The sequence below is a fragment of the Rhinolophus sinicus genome, linkage group LG06 (genome assembly GCF_036562045.2).
Source record: "Rhinolophus sinicus isolate RSC01 linkage group LG06, ASM3656204v1, whole genome shotgun sequence".
NCBI classification, from domain to species: domain Eukaryota; kingdom Metazoa; phylum Chordata; class Mammalia; order Chiroptera; family Rhinolophidae; genus Rhinolophus; species Rhinolophus sinicus.
In genome coordinates this window covers 22,254,628-22,271,022 of record NC_133756.1, presented here as the reverse complement: position 1 = coordinate 22,271,022, position 16,395 = coordinate 22,254,628, and the positions used below count along the sequence as shown (strand labels likewise).

General features: G+C 35.7%; 1 protein-coding gene across 1 annotated transcript in view; it reads right to left on the bottom strand.

Moving 5' to 3' along the window:
* ZYG11B (zyg-11 family member B, cell cycle regulator) overlaps window positions 1-16,395 on the bottom strand; it is a 65,141-nt gene that overhangs the window by 24,424 nt on the left and 24,322 nt on the right. The window contains exons 2-3 of the mRNA XM_074334724.1: window positions 14,191-14,356; window positions 4,359-5,113 (exon numbers count right to left, since the gene is read on the bottom strand). Coding sequence (XP_074190825.1) covers window positions 4,359-5,113; window positions 14,191-14,356 — 921 coding nt within the window. The remainder of the gene's footprint in view (window positions 1-4,358; window positions 5,114-14,190; window positions 14,357-16,395) is intronic.

Genomic DNA, 16,395 nt, shown 5'->3' with positions numbered 1-16,395 from the left:
ATTTAAAACAGAGAAAATGTCCATAACCACTAAATTAAGCCTTGTTAATATTTAACATATGGATTAAAACTAAAATTTATATTCTGAGGAAAAATTTTCTTACAGCACTCTGTATATAACTTTATTATAGGATCTCTCACACCGGATTAAAGCTATTTTTAAATTTGCTCTGTTTCCTCTCCACTAGACTAGAATTCCTCTAGGGCAGGGGCACTAACTCAGACATCTTTAAAAAGTACTTAGTAGGGGCCAGCCCAGTGGCTCAGGCGGTTAGAGCTCCATGCTCCTAATGCCGAAGGCTGCCGGTTCGATTCCCACATGAATTCCGGCAACTAACAACGGCAACTGGACCTGGAACTGAGCTGCACTCTCCACAATTAAGGTTGAAAGGACAACAACTTTACTTGGAAAAAGTCCTGGAACACTGTTCCCCAATAAAGTGCTGTTCCCCTTCCCCAATAAAATCTTTTTAAAAAAGTACTTAGTAAATGTTTTTTCGGAATGAATCAACTCCTCTGTTTAAGAAATTTATATGTACCTTCACTGGATGTTGATTACTAAAGTTCGACATAGGAATCTTAGTTCAAGGGAGAAGTCTAGGCTGGAGATACAAATTTGGGAGTCATCAGCATATAGGTTTAAGGACCGAGGCATGGAATACTCCAATATTTAGAGGCCTGGGAGATGAGGAGGAACCAATAAAGGAAACTGAGACTAAGTAGTCAGAAAGTAGGGAGAAAACAGGTGTGAAATCCTAGAAGCTAAGTGAAAAAAGTATTTCAAGAAGGAGAAGAGCAACGTGTCAAATGCCACTTTAGATCAAACATGGTGGAGACTGAGAACTAGCATTGGGTTTAGTACATTGCCAGTGATTGGGTTTAGGCAAAGAGATGTAGTGGGAAGGACGTATACTTTGGAATCAAACAATCCAAGGGCACAGGGTAGGCTCTAATATCATCTGGTTGTGACTCTTAAGAAAGCCATCCCCTCTCGCTGAGGACAATAATACCTCCCTTACAGAGTCAAGAGATCAAAATAAGTGATATACATGAAAATGCAAAAAAACAAATTGTTTGTTCTTATAACCACCCACTCAGAGTACCACACAAGTAACGCCTTATAAAGAATCGTGGGGACTCACATTGTCTCTACTTCTTGCATCCTTTAATGCGACCTGATAAACCGAGGAATGTAAAGCCATAAAGCCAATCCAAACTATCTTTTTTTTTTTTTTTTTTTTTTATCTCTTGAAGCAAATTTAATTTAAAAATCTATTTTAAGTGAGAGTGAGTTGATGACACACATTAGTAAATGGTAGATGTTCAAAATATTCTGAGAAACAGGGAGTGTGTGTGTGTGTGTGTGTGTGTGTGTGAATGTTTTTTTTTTTTTTTTTTTTATTAATTAGTTTCAGGTGCACAAGACAAAGCAAAACTTAGACATTTATCATTTATATCCCTCACACTGTGTGAACCCCCCTCCCCCCATCCACTATCCCTCTGTACGTTCCCAAAACCTCTCACCTTCCCCTTATCCCCACCCCCCGCCCCCAAACTATCTTAAAGTATCACAATACAAAGATAATCATTTCAGACAAGTTTGTCATCAACTTTCTAAATTAGACAATTCTAAAAGGGGAGACGGCAAAATCTGTGCTCTCCTCCCTTGACATGACCTATTATTTTTCAGCTTTAAAATCAGTAGTCAAACAAATAATTTGAAAAGAACATCAATTTTTGCATATAGATGAATAAAGGGCAAAGCTCTGATGATCTCTATTTTTTAAAAAAAATTATTTTAAAACAATAATTTTCAACTTTGGCTGCCTAAGGAGCTTTAAAAAAATACTGAAGCCTGGGTCCTATCTCCCTGGAATTCTGATTTAATTGTTCAAGCTCCCCAGGTGATTTTTTTTTTTATTAAAAGTGTTTTCCAGCTTTATCAAGAATAATTGACATATAACATTGTGTAAGTTTAAGGTGCACAACATGATGATTTGATACAAGTATATGCTACAAATCATTCCAATGGTAAAGTTAGTTAACACATCCATCATCTCACATAATTACACTGAAGGTGACTTTTAATTGTAGTCAAAGTTGTGAATCAGTTTCAACATTTATAGAGATGGAAATTAGATAATGATAGCAAATAAACTAGGTGTTTCCTAGAGCCAAGATTTCAAAATAATAATAGTTGCATTTGTGAAATCAAACTGGTTTCACAGAGACACTGTGGAATACAGATGTCCTGCTAACCTCAATTTTAAAACTTAGGCTAATTCACTCTAGGGTCAATTGATTATAAGAAGAATCAGCAAAAATCGTACTGCTCTGGGATCACAACTATTATAGAATCTTTACCTTGAGGTTATTTAACTTAATGTACCAGGGACACATTCCTTTCATCCTTCAGGATACAGGTCAAGCTCACCTCTTCTGGGAAATCCTTCCTCAATTCTCAGCACACAGGGATTTCCTCTCCTTTAATTTTTACAATTCTTTACTGTCTGACTCATCTGTTAAGCAGCTAAGTAACATTAAAATAGTAATTTACATTTCTGTGCTTCCTTTATCAACAAGCCCTGTGCTAGAAATCTAGCTTGTTCTAAAACAAGTTAAGTAAGTTCCTTATATTCTTTTTGCCCTGCACCTGGCTTATGTGACCTTGCCAAGTCTGGCCTTGGCACCTACTTCTCTAACCTCATCTCATCATCCGTGACTTTCTACTGTTGAGCTCTAGCCACAGTGACCTTCCTTCAGTTCCTTGGATGTACCATGCTTCTTCCTACCACACACAATATGCATATATTATCTTTCTGCCCGAATGTTCTCTACCAAGCTACTCACGCTTAAGATCTCCACTCATGCATCGATACCTCTGAGAAGGCTTAAACTAAGTCGAGTCTCTGTTAAACATCTCATACTGTATATCTTTTAGATTCTTGGTACTATACTCCTACAGTTTAAAGCATATATATACATATACGTGTGTGTATATTTCACATATAAATATGCATGCATAAGATATAAATATATATTTAAACTGCCTGCTCGTGCACACACATATGGAATATATTTGATTGACTCCCTCACTAAATTACAAGCTCTGTGAGGGCCAGATCATATCTGTTTGGCTTCACCATCAAATCACCATATCCAGCAGAGTACCTAGTGCATAGAGGCACTTGATAAAATATTTATTGAATGAATAGAAAAGAGTAACTCAAAATCATTTTCTACATTCTATTTTTTAAAGTCTAAATTTAAAAATAACCTAAGAACAGAGATGTTTATAACTAATCTTTTCTTCTCTTTTTTTGAGACCACTGATGGTTGCTCAAAAAAGATCCCTTGCTATTTTGACCACAATACCCACTTCCAGGCCAACCCTGACTCTGCTCCAGGAAGGAACAAAGAATGCTTCTGCTTAAGTGGTGTAGCGAGTAGACAGGGGAAATGGGGATCTGGAACTACACAGATATAGATCCAAATGTTGGTTCTAACTAACAGTAAATCACATAATTTCTGTGAGTCTATGTTTCTCATCTATAAAATGGGGTTAATACCTATCAATATAAAGCATCTAGAGGATACAGTGTATGTTAAAAAATAGTAGTTTTCCTTAAACTTGTCACAATTCTACCCTTCAAGGTCTGACACAGATACCATCTTCTACATCAAGCCCTGAATTCTCCAGCTAGAAGAAATTTATCTTATGCTTTTATAGCAACTACACTGATCCAAGGCTTTATAGTCTTTTTGTGATCATATCATCACTCCTATCAGACAAAGCTCCTGTGAGGTAGATCCTTTATCTTTTTCATTTTTTGAATCCCAAGCTGTATCAAGCCCAACAGATGTTTGCTAAACTGAATTTAAACCATTAGACACAATAAACCTAAGAGAAGCAAAATTACACCACTTCTACAGTAGAGATCTCCTTGGAGAACTTGATCTCCCATTAGATCTGCAATTCAACAAGGACTATCCCTAGTTTCTTTGAAGTGATCCATGAAAAATGGCATGCTTAAGTGGTTCAAAATATCTAAACATACCATGATAAGAACTATCATTTATCCAGGGCCTACTACATGACTTGTACTTTACAGATATAATTATTAATCTTCAGAAGAATTCTGCAATGAAAACTCAAAAAAGTTACATCACAGCTTGCTATGTGTCATAAAGCAAGTAAGCTATGATTTTTAATTAGGATTCTGCCTCTAAAGCAAGGTCTTTCTACCGTGTAACATCTTGTTTCATGAATATGCTCCATATTAGACATTCATCTCAATGGAATCTTATGCAACTAAGAGATTGGTCAACTTGACAAATAATACATTATTAAAGTCTAACCTTCAAATGTCCTTCGCCTGTGAGGAATTCAGAGTAACCAGCATCAGTGGCCAGCAAACCTACAAATTGCATGCTGGGCCGTTGTTGTATAAAGGCTTCAACAGCTTTATCTGTCACGTGCTTTCTCCCAGAAACATCCAGGGAGACGAGGTTGGGTAAGATGTCCTTTTGTTCTAGTAAGCGAAGAGCTATGTCTGATGTAAACTGTTTATCATCTGAAATATCAAGATGATTCAGATATTTTAGTTCTCGAACAACATCCAGTATCTGGGTAGTTGTCATTTTTAAACATTTCAAGTGGTGCATGGTTAGAGATTTGAGTCGGTCTTTGCAGGCCAGCAGAGCCGTGATGTCTGTGATCGAGGTGTTAGAAATATCCAGGCTCTCTAATCTTGGCAATGAGGCAACTTCAGCCAGGTCTTCATTGTAAAAGAGAACGTTGGTGATGCTTAATGCTCGAAGGCCAGAAAGCTGGCTGAAGCACCGTTCATAAGGATCTTCAAGGGACAGAGTTAATGAGTTCAGAACTAGGCACTGGAGATTCTGCTGGATCCATTTGTTACTGCCAAGCCCACTGATGATGTCTGTAATCGTGATGTCAGCATTCACACCGGTGGCATCAAGTTCCACTAATTTGTGGTGGCAGAAGGCTTTCCGGAAAGCAACAGCAGAGATCTTCGCTTTGCGAATGCAAGCTCTCTTTAAGCGCATCTGGTTGCCCCTAAAAATACCTACAGTGCCATCATTCAGTAGACCTGGAAAAAAACAAGCAGCATTTAAACTTCAAAAAATGGTTAAAGAAAAGCTAAAATTTCCAGCATACTTCACATTTTCAAAGCACTCCCATGTAACAGTATTTCATTTAACATATATAGCAATCAACTTAGGTAAAAATATTACCTACAACTTATAGATGACTAAATGGTGGCTCAAAAAATTGGCTTTCCAAGGTCACAGAGCAAGCAAGTAGCAGAATCAGGACTGTGGTAGATATTACTGATACTAACATCTGGTTCTCCTTGTCTGAACACGTGGACAACTGCATTTCCCAGTTTGCCCTTGGAGTTCGATGGGGTTATGTCCCTAGTTCCCTAGAGTGGGCTGTAGGCTGAAACACCTGAGAGCCAGTGCATGACTTTCAATGCTGTCTTTTCCTGCTATGACAAAGGAAGAGCCTCAAGATCTAGATGGTGTAGCTTTATTAGAATGGAGCTTCTATCAGCCTGGATCCTAGGGTGACCATGGAGCAGAGCCCTCGATGGACTTGTAGAATTTATGAATCACGCGTGAGGTATAAACTTTGTGTTAAGCTACTAGACCTGGGAGTAAATTCGTTACCAATGCATAGCTAACCTAGCCTTTAAATTCACTATAACATGCTATTATACCCATAAACACATATCTACCCCCAAATATATTCAGCACATAGTCGTATATGTCTACAGTTCATTATTAAACCTCTAGCTACTATGTTTCCCTGAAAATAAGACCTAGCCAGACAATCAGCTCTAATGCATCTCTTGGAGTAAAAATTAAGATGAGATCTGGTCTTATTTTACTATAAGACCGGGTCTTATAAATATGATACGATATGATATGATGTTATATGATATGATATGATATATGATATGATACAATACGATACAATATAATAAACAGTTGGGACCAGGTAAATAAATAGCCTAGAGTAAAGGGAAGAACTTGAAGTGGCACCTCAGAGACCTTATACTAAAGATATAGCTCAGGCTACCAGCCAGTCACCCTTAAACTAGAACTAATTTTTTTAAGGGAACACCGCTCTCTAGTGGATTTTGCATACTTAGCATTAAAGTGTTAAAATCAAGAAAAACCTTTACAAAACCTGTCACAATAAAAATGACTACTTATATATTCAGAATTCCATTCTTCTAGAGCTATGCTCTCTAATACAATAGCCACTAGCCACACACAGCTATTGAGCTCTTAACACGTTGCGTAAGGCGGGGTTTAAATCCCTCGTGAAGATTCTCGTGATCCGTAGGCAACGTGTTAAAATGCAGATAGTCCAAATTAAGGTATAAGTATAAAATACATGCCAGATTTTGAAGATTTAGTACAAAAAAATGTAAAATACATCATAAATAACTTTCTATATTGACTATACACTGAAATAGTACTTTGGATATATTAGGTTGAATAAAATTATTAAAATTAGTTTCACCTATTTGTTTTCACTTTTTAAATGTGACCACTAGTAAATTTAAAATTACGTATGTGGTTCACATTTGTGGCTCATGTGATATTTTCATCAGGCAGTGCTGTTTTAGAGATAGCCTTTAAACTACCTGAACTCTATTTCAGGGGAGCAAATTTCATAATAGGATTCCATCCATTAAACAGTTATTAAACAATTACTGTATGTCAAATATTAGGTTGGTGCAAAAGTAATTGCGGTTTCAAAGGTTAAAAAGAGGGCTGGCCCAGTGGCTCAGGCAGTTAGAGCTCCATGCTCCTAACGCTGAAGGCTGCCAGTTCGATTCCTACATGGGCCAATGGGCTCTCTACCACAAGGTTGCCAGTTTGATTCCTCGAGTCAACAGCAACTGGACCTGGAGCTGAGCTGCGCCCTCCACAACTAAGACTTGACTTAGGAAAGAAAAAAAAAACGTCCTGGAAGTACACACTGTTCCCCAATAAAGTCCTGTTCCCCTTCCCCAATAAAATCTTTTTTAAGAAAAGGTTAAAAAGAATTGCAAAAACCGCAATTAATTTTGCACCAACTAATAGTATCAAATGTTGTGGATACAAATAAAAATGAGATATGCCCGTATACTCAAAGAACTGAAAATTCCACGGAGTGAATAAAGTCTCAAACAATGGTAACAAAATGAGATATATGGTGTACCAGAGCAAAGTACAAAGTACCATGGAAGCAAAGAAAAAGAAGCAATCCATCATGCCTGGAGATCTGGGAAAGATTCAATGAAAAGGTAATCTTTGAGTAGTCCTTCAAAGATGAATGAAAAATTTAAAGATGGAGAAAGAAAATGAGGGGTTTTAAAGGAAAAGAAAATAAGTAACATAAACAAAGCCTTAGAATACATATAGCCAATCATTGCAGTGTATATCTGAAGCTATTATGTCAATTGTATTTCAAATGTATGTCAATATTTTAAAAATGCCACACAAAAAAAAGCTTTAGAGATGTGAAGACACATCACATAGTGAGAAAATGGCAAGTAGTTCTATATTGCTTGAATATAAGAAAGAGCTAGAGCTACAAGATGTTTCCCTGATAAAGAGGGGAAGAACATAGGTAAAATCCTAGATATGAGTGAGAACATGGTGCATTTCTGGAGATTTAAGTGCACAGGTGGGGAGAGACAAGAAATGAGGCTGGGAAGTTCACTCTGGGGTTAGATCACTCTAAAAGGTGAAGAAAACAGACCAGGTAGGGACCTTAGGACCTAAAGAACAGGGTGATGGAGTTCCTGGGTTTTTTCTTGTCCATATTTCCCAGACTTAAAAGTTGAAGAAGTTGGCAACCTGGCAATGCCAACAAGCACAGACTAAAACATCTCCAAAAAATCTGCTCACTCTAGCCATATTACCAGGAAAGGGGCAGCCTAGCAAGACAGAAAACTTTTAGACACTAACTACTTTAGCCTACACCACAGAAAAAAAACTGTGGTCCCAACTTCACCCACACCAGCAAATGCCAAGAGGGAACCTAGACTTTCACCCTTGCTAGACTGTAACTGGTTTTCCCAGTCTCCACACAGGGAGGTGTTAGAGGAGGCTGAGTAGGAGCCAGGACTATTATCCCTGCTGGGTGGTAAGAACCACTCTCTACCCTGTTATGACAGTGGATACCATCTGGGAGCCTGGACTTACATACCCATCTGGCAGTGATGAGGTGCTCTTCCCCCTTCCTGCTACGGCGGTGTCTCAGAAAGCCTACTGTGTTTCCCCAAAAGAAAATAAGCCCTAACATGATTTTTAAGGATGACATCCCCTGAACATAAGCCCTAATGCATCTTTTGGAGCAAAACTTAATATAAGATCCGGTCTTATATTCGGGGAAACACGGTAGTGGAGCATCAAGACTTTCACCACTGTTCCACAGTAATGAGGTCACCTTGCTCTAACATGGTGTCAGTGGAGGCCACTGGGAAGAAAAATGAGGTACTTAGCTAGGGAGGTATCGGTACAGTGGGGTTCCCCTAGTGGGGAACCAGAACTTCAAACCCTACACAGTAATGAGGAGCCTCCACATCTTGGGTGTCAAAAGAAGTAGAGAACCAGAACATTTACCCCAATTTGGCAATGAGGTAGCAGCCTCTACCTTCCGCTACTGGAATGGTATCAGAGACACAAATTAAAACAGAAGAGTCTCATAACATAATACCCAAAATGTCCAGATTTCAACAACAAAAAAATCACTCGTTATATCAAAAACCAGTAAGATCTCAAACTGAAAAAAAAGACAATCTACAGATGTCAACACTGAGATAACAAAAATGTTAAAAACGTTAAAAACAAAAAGGTTTTAGAGGAGCCATCATAAAAATGCTTAAGTGAGCAATGACAAACATGCTTGAAACAAGTTAAAAATGGAAAGCCTCAGCAAAAAAAATAAAAGATATAAAGCAAAACCAAATGGATATTCTAGAACTGAAAAATACAATAATGGTTGGGTTCAACAGAATGGAAGGAACAGAAGAAAGAATCAGTGAACTAAAAATATAATAATAAAAATTACTCAAAACTAAACAACAGAAAAAAAACAATACACTGGAAAAACAAAACAAAACTGAACAGCGCTATCTTGGCCGTTGGAGTCGCAGAAGGAGAAAGAGGGTGGGATTGAAAAAGTACTTAAGGAAATATGGTTACACACTTACCAGAATGGCTCAAATAAAAAACAGTAATAACACCAAAGGCTGGTGAGTATGTAGAAAAATTGGATCAGTCATATATTTTCTGGCAGGAGTATAAAATAGTACTGCCCCTCTGGAAAACAGTTTGGCAGCTTCTTAAAATCTAAACATGCAACTACCATACAACCCAGCAAGAGCACTCCTGAGTATTTGTTCCAGAGAAATTAGAATTTATGTTCTTACAAAACCTGTATATGGATGATTGTAGCATGATAATATTCATATTAGCTATTATATTCATAATAGCTAAAAAATGGAAACAACCCAGATGTCCTTCAGTGGTTGAATGGTTATACAAACCGATGTACTTCATTAACATGGACTGCTACTCAACAATAAAAAGGAATGGACTGATATACACAACAATCTGGATGAATCTCCAGAGAATTATACTGAGTCAAAAAAGTCAATCCCAAAAAAGTTATATACTGAATGATTCCATTTATATAATATTCTTGAAATGACAGAATTATAGAAATGGAGACCAGAAATGGTTGCCAGGGGTTACAGAGGGGGAAGGGGCAAAAGAGAAGTGACTGTGGCTATAAAAGGGCAACATGAGGGATCCTTTTAGAGATGGATATCTTGACTGTATCAGTGTCAATATCCTGGCTGTGATATTGTACTATTGTTTTACGAGATATTACCATTGGAGAAAGAGGGTATCATCTGCATTATTTATTACAACTCTATGTAAAATCAAAATTATCTTAAAAATACAAAGTTTAATTTTAAAAAAGAGATCATTCTGCTGAAAATTTGAAGATGTGTTGACATGGGGTTAAGGGACTTCCACCCCATGGCTTCAATTTTCTTGCTAAGAGTAAGTGGTAGACAGTCTCAGAAGAGCAAAGAACATCCAAAACAATTATTGGGAGCACTGAGTATTTGATTAGAAAAATACTCAAGAATTCCTACACAGTGCTGAGGGGCCTTATCTTTATATCGCTGACCTGCCTCCTTCTCATCATTCAGGTCTCAGCCTAATTATCACCTCCTTGGAGAAGCTTTCTCTGACCATCCAAGCTAAAGTAGATACCTTCCTTTTTTTATTCTCCCTGAGAGAAACGTGTTCTTTTTCCCTCAGAGACTCTATCACGAGTTGTAATTCTATATATGATTGCTTGCTTCTTAATTATGTCTCCCACTGGACTATGTACTCCAGAAGAGCAAGATTCATGTTGTATTCAATACTGCACACTCAATACCTAATAGAGCCTGGCATGCAAGAGATGTTCAATAATGTTCTTCTCTGGAGCTTCCTTCTTAAACATTTTACTTCTATTGGGCCTCTTCTGCACTTACTAGTAACTCCTTTCACACATATGTTAAGGATCTTCTGTTAAGGACCCTCGTAAAAAACAAAAATGGAAATAAATTTTGAGTTAAGATCAATGTTTGTCTGGTTTATACCACAAAATAAATTTATACATCATCTTAAATGTTAGTTTTGCTTTTTACAGCTGAAACTTCAGATTCCTCAGTTAAAACTGATTTTAATCTTATAGTAACTATCACAGTGCCTTATAAAGTTTGCTCTCAAATTTATTCTCAAATTTTGATATTGTATACATACATTTAGTAAAATGCGTTAATCCTGGCCTCTTTGGTCAGTCTACATTAAATGAATTTTTCTAATAACTAAGTTTAAGTGTCTATATTTGAGACTAATGGAATTAAGAGAGCAAGGAATTAAAAATAAGAGAGGATGAGATTAGAAACCAATTCTGTGTTTGAGTACTGGTTGCACTATTTGTTTGCTATTTGACACTAGACAAGTTACTCCACAAGTCTAAGATTCCTTATCTGCAAAATGTGAATAGTTATATCTTCTTTACAGGGATGCTATAAAGATGAAGTAAGATATAATATGCATAAAAAGAATTTTGCAAATTGAAAGCACTACACAAACATCATTAACTATATTTGAACGAAATCTTTCTAGATCTTTTCCTTCTTTCAAAAATAAACATACCGAAGAATCATCTATCTTTTTCCATGACCAATAATTGTACTTGCTACAATGTATTTAAGCTAAATCTTCCTTTGCTGTCATACGATCTGTTGGGGTTGTTAGCCTGACTCTTCAGATTATCAATTCTTAATTTACTCTGGTCAAAGAATAAAGATAATTAGAACTGCGTGTATTTAAGAATCAGTATGTTCTAAATGAGGGTTCCTCCAGAGTTTCATACAAGGAGTACTCAAGGATTTTGCCCCAAAGCATTTTTTATTTATTTCTGGTTTAGGCTACAGACAGCTGAAGTGACCAGCAATGTGACTTGCAGATAAGTGGGGTACTAGTCTGGGAGTATAAACCCTCAGTCATTTAGAAAGTCTATTTAGCTGTTCCAGGATGTAATCCATAATGCTTCAAAAGGTTTCAATTTAATCCCAAACATGAACACGTCAAGATGTATTACTTTAGGTTAGGTAGACAGTATAACACAGATGTGTTACCATTAGATGGCAAAATTCTTATTGTGATTCCTAACTCTTACATGCACATTTCCTGGAAAAGTTTTAGCACTGAGCCACAAATAGAATGAGCAGAATGAACAAAGATTATGGCAAAAGAATAATAAATCCTTTGGCATCAGGTTTATTTTAATAAAGGTTGTTACCTATATTATTAATCCTTTCAATTGGGTAAATAAGCAAAAAATTTTTAATGTAAATAAGTATTATCTAAAATCATTATGCTATTAGAAAAAAATATATTATCAATCTTAAAAACATTCATGGAACTTTTTCCCCAAACATTTTTTAATGAAAATTTTAAAACACAGAGAAAAACTTATGAAATAACTTTTAAAAATTGTGACAAGAACTGGCAATGCTTTTTTGTATACTCAGTAGTATCCACTCTTGATTGTTTGAAGAGGATATGATTTTTACAAAGAGATTAAATAATTCAGAACACTTTTCGTTGAATAAGGCAGGTAATCATATTAGGGCAACACAAATGGGGCAGGAAGTTTTCTGACCCTCAGTTTCCTCATCTGAAGGCAGCTTGAAAAAAAGTAAAAATTACATTTTGATCAAGCATACAGCCTCTTCAAGAGGCTGGAGGATAATTATTTAGCTTGACTTACTTACAAAATACTTCCTTTATTTTATCCACATAAAGTATCTGCCACAGTACTTTATTATAATAAAGTACTTTTATTGAATAATAAGCATTCAATAAAAGTTAGCTCTATTATTAGCTATCAGTAGTTATATTTCAAAAGGACTATGGCAAAGTTAAAACTTCAGTTAACATTAACTCTTCTCATTTTTTTTAAACTTTTATTTATTTTTAAGTGTGTTTTTCCAGGACCATTGGCTCCAAGTCAAATAGTTAAGTTGTTTCAATCTAGTTGTGGAGGGTGCAGCTCATACCGGCCCATGAGGGGATCGAACTGGGAACCCTGGTGTTACCAGCATGGCGCTCTATCCAACTGAGCTAACCAGCCATCCTAACTCTTCTCATTTAAAAGACTAGTTACATGCGTATATACTATATTTAAAAGTATATTTAAATTGAATATGCTAATATATTTAAATGTATATATTGAATTGATTATGCTAATATATTTAAATTTAATGTGTTAAGCATAATCATTAAATTGAGACTAGAAAGAAATGTTAGCACTGGCATAATCTCTTGAATTGTGCAGCTTTTAAGGGGACTTTAACCTATATAGTACCTACTGAAATTATCCTTTGGCAGCAAGGTTGGAAGAATTCAAAGAGACTACAGACATGAGCAACTTAGTGAAAACCAAGGAGTATAGAAGTCTTCTTTACTAAATTATTCCAAAATGCCTCAATTACAGGCTTATTTCTCCCACCCTTCCTTGGAATGCATTATCTACATTTATACTTTAAACATAATATATATGTATGTGTGTGTGTGTGTATATATAAGTATATATATATACATATATATATATATATATATTTTTTTTTTTAAGTCACAGCAAAAGTGTGTATCATTTACCTGCCATCTAGGAGCAGATACCTCTCATGTAAGTGTAGGATGGTTGTGTGGCCCAGTGAAAAGAGCATAGATTTAGAATCAGACGAATTTGCATTTGAATCAGGATTCCACCATTTATTAGCAGTGTGACCCTTAACAAATTTCTCTGAACCTCAGCTCCATATCTGTAATATAAGTGCGCAATAATAGCTTCCTTATAGTTTTTGAGAAAATTCAAGGAAAACACATATAATGCCTGGCATGTAACAGGCAATCAATAAATGATAGTTATTATTACTGACACATTTTCATTCTATTTTGCAGTTGTGGACAAACTGTATTTCCTACTTGTAAGAGTTTATAAACCCTAAATATATAAAGGTATTATATCTCCTTCAACTCAAAACTTAAACAGAAGTAAGAAAAATCCTCATACATAACCAGGATTTCATAGATGAGACTGTCCCAATTTATTTTTATAATTTGTTTTTGAAAACAGAAGTACTAAATTAGCTATGTTTTCCCATTTCAAAGGTCAAAAGAAGAAACTGGTTTTTCTATAATAGTATTTATTGATCCTCCCACTGCCAAATAAAGATGTAAGTATTTTATACCAGCACTTCTAAATATTTTGGAAGTTAGGGAAATTATTTTTGCCATGAGAATGCTTCTCAAACTAAAAAAAAAAGATGAGGGAGGAGGAGGAGGAGGAGGAGGAAGAGGAGGAGAAGAAATTTGCTCAGATGAGAAAAGAAAAATGCTTATTTCAAATCACACACAAGTGGCAGGATAGGCGAAAAAATAAATGAATTGCTTTTCCTGGAATTAGGCTCATCTGGCCTTTTCCATTATTTCTAAGAAAATAATTAAATGGCCAGAGTAATACTTCAAAGTCCAATGCCAATTAACAGCACAAAGTTTTATTTCCTCTGTTTATATTATGTTTTACCATGAAAAGCCATGGTCTGAAGCAGTCGATCAGCCACCTCCTGTGGAAATACTCCAGGTTCTTGCAGACACAATGTTCCATCTTGTCTCGCTGAACAGAATTTCTCAAGGTGCGTAGTCAGGAAATTCAAGCAGATATCAAGTAAGGAATAGGGAGATGCCTCCTCCTTGGAGCCCAGGAAGAAACATAAAGGGAACACAAAAGCCAACAAGTTAGTTTCCAGAAAAGTAGAGGACAAAACATTCATTTACTCATTCAGCAAGTATTTTTATGCAGTGTTTACTATGCTAGATACTGTGTTAGGCAATATAACATGTAATCCATGTTCTCAATTAAGTAGAAGAGAAACATTTAAACAAATATTAACATAAAGTCTATTAAATACTATAATAGAGGACATATTGGGTAGTATGTAAGCACATAGCAGGGTGTGCTAGTAAGTCAGTGATTGTCAGGGAAAACCTCAGAGGCACAGCAGATTCATCTCCCTAAATTACTACCCACGATCCCTCCCCTGCTCAAACCTTTAGTGGCCTCGCATGGGCCTGAAGACAAAAGACAAAATTCTCAGATTATTAGTTAAACTGATGCCTGAGTCCTTCCAAAATCTAACCCCGATTTAGTTTCCAACTGGATCTCCCACAAAATCCCCATCACAACCTATAGTTCAAATAGGATAAATATATTTAGGTAAAAAAAGTTGCTATCGGTGTTGGCATCCTCAAAAAAAGAAAAGGGTTACCAGTTATCCCAGTCTAAGGAATAAAGAACTAATTAAATAAGCATAAAAATTTAAGTGTAAGATTTTAATTATAAAAATAAACACTCTAAAATGTCCCCAACAACAATAATACAGTTGTAATTATAGTAGCTCCCATCCACTAGGTGCTTTCAGTATGACGTGTTGAGGGTTTTACATGCATTGTCCATTATTTCCTTTATTGCGCACCCCAATTTTACAAAGTAGTCAAGTATTACCTTCATTTTTGCATAACTGAAAACCAGTTCAGAAAAGTAACACCTTTCTCAGCATTCCACACATAGTAAGTGACAAAGTATGTCTTCAAATTAAAAACTGACTCAGGAGCATAACAGTTAACCCATACTACACATGACATTTTAATGGCTGATTAATACATAGCCATTAAAAGTTATAGTTCAAAGATATATTAATCACATAGAAAAATACTCATAATACAAGGTAAAATATTAAAAACATTTATAGAACTTCCTCAATCTGATAAAGGTCATCTACGAAAAACTCAGTCTCATATTTAATGTTGAAAGTCTGAATATTTTTCCCCTAAAATCAGACAACAATGTCTGCTCTCATCACTTCTATTCAACATTATACTAAAGATCCTAGAATTAGGCAAGAAAAGAAAAAGCATACAGATTGGAAAGAAAAAGTAAAACTATCTCTGTTTGCAGGTGACACAATCTCGTATAAAAAAATCCCAAGGAATTCACAACACAAAAATAACTATTAGAACAACAAATAAAAACAAGTTCAGCAAGATTGGAAGATACTCATATACGGTAAGATCAATACAAAAATATCTATTATATTTCTATACATTAACAATGGATAATCTGAAAATGAAATTAAGGAAACAATTCCATTTACAATACCATCAAAAAGAGTAAAATATTTAGGATAAGTTTAACAAAAGAAGTGCAAAATCAAAAAATTAAGGAAGACCTCAACAAATGGAAAGACATCCACTTTCATGGATCAGAAAATTTAATATTGTTAAATTGATCTATAGACTCAATACAACTCCTATCAAAACCGCAGCTTCCTTTTTTGCAGAAATAAACAAGCTGATCCTAAAATTATATAGAAATACAAGTGACCTAGAATAGCTGAAACAATCTAGAAAAAGAACAAAGTTGGAGGACTCACACCTGTCAATTTAAAAACTTACTACAAAGCTACAGTAATCAAAACAGTGTGGTGCTGGCATAAGGACAGACATACAGATAAATGAAATAGAATTGACAGTCCAGAAACAAACTCTCATATCTATGGTCAATCGGTTTTTGACAACAATGCCAGGATAATTCAATGGGCAAAAGAATAGGTTTTTCAACAAATGGTGCTAGGTCATCCGGACATGTAGAAGCAAAAGGATGAAGACTCATGTCTCACATCATATACAAAAGTTAACTCAAAATAGATCAGGGATCTAAATGTAAGAGCTA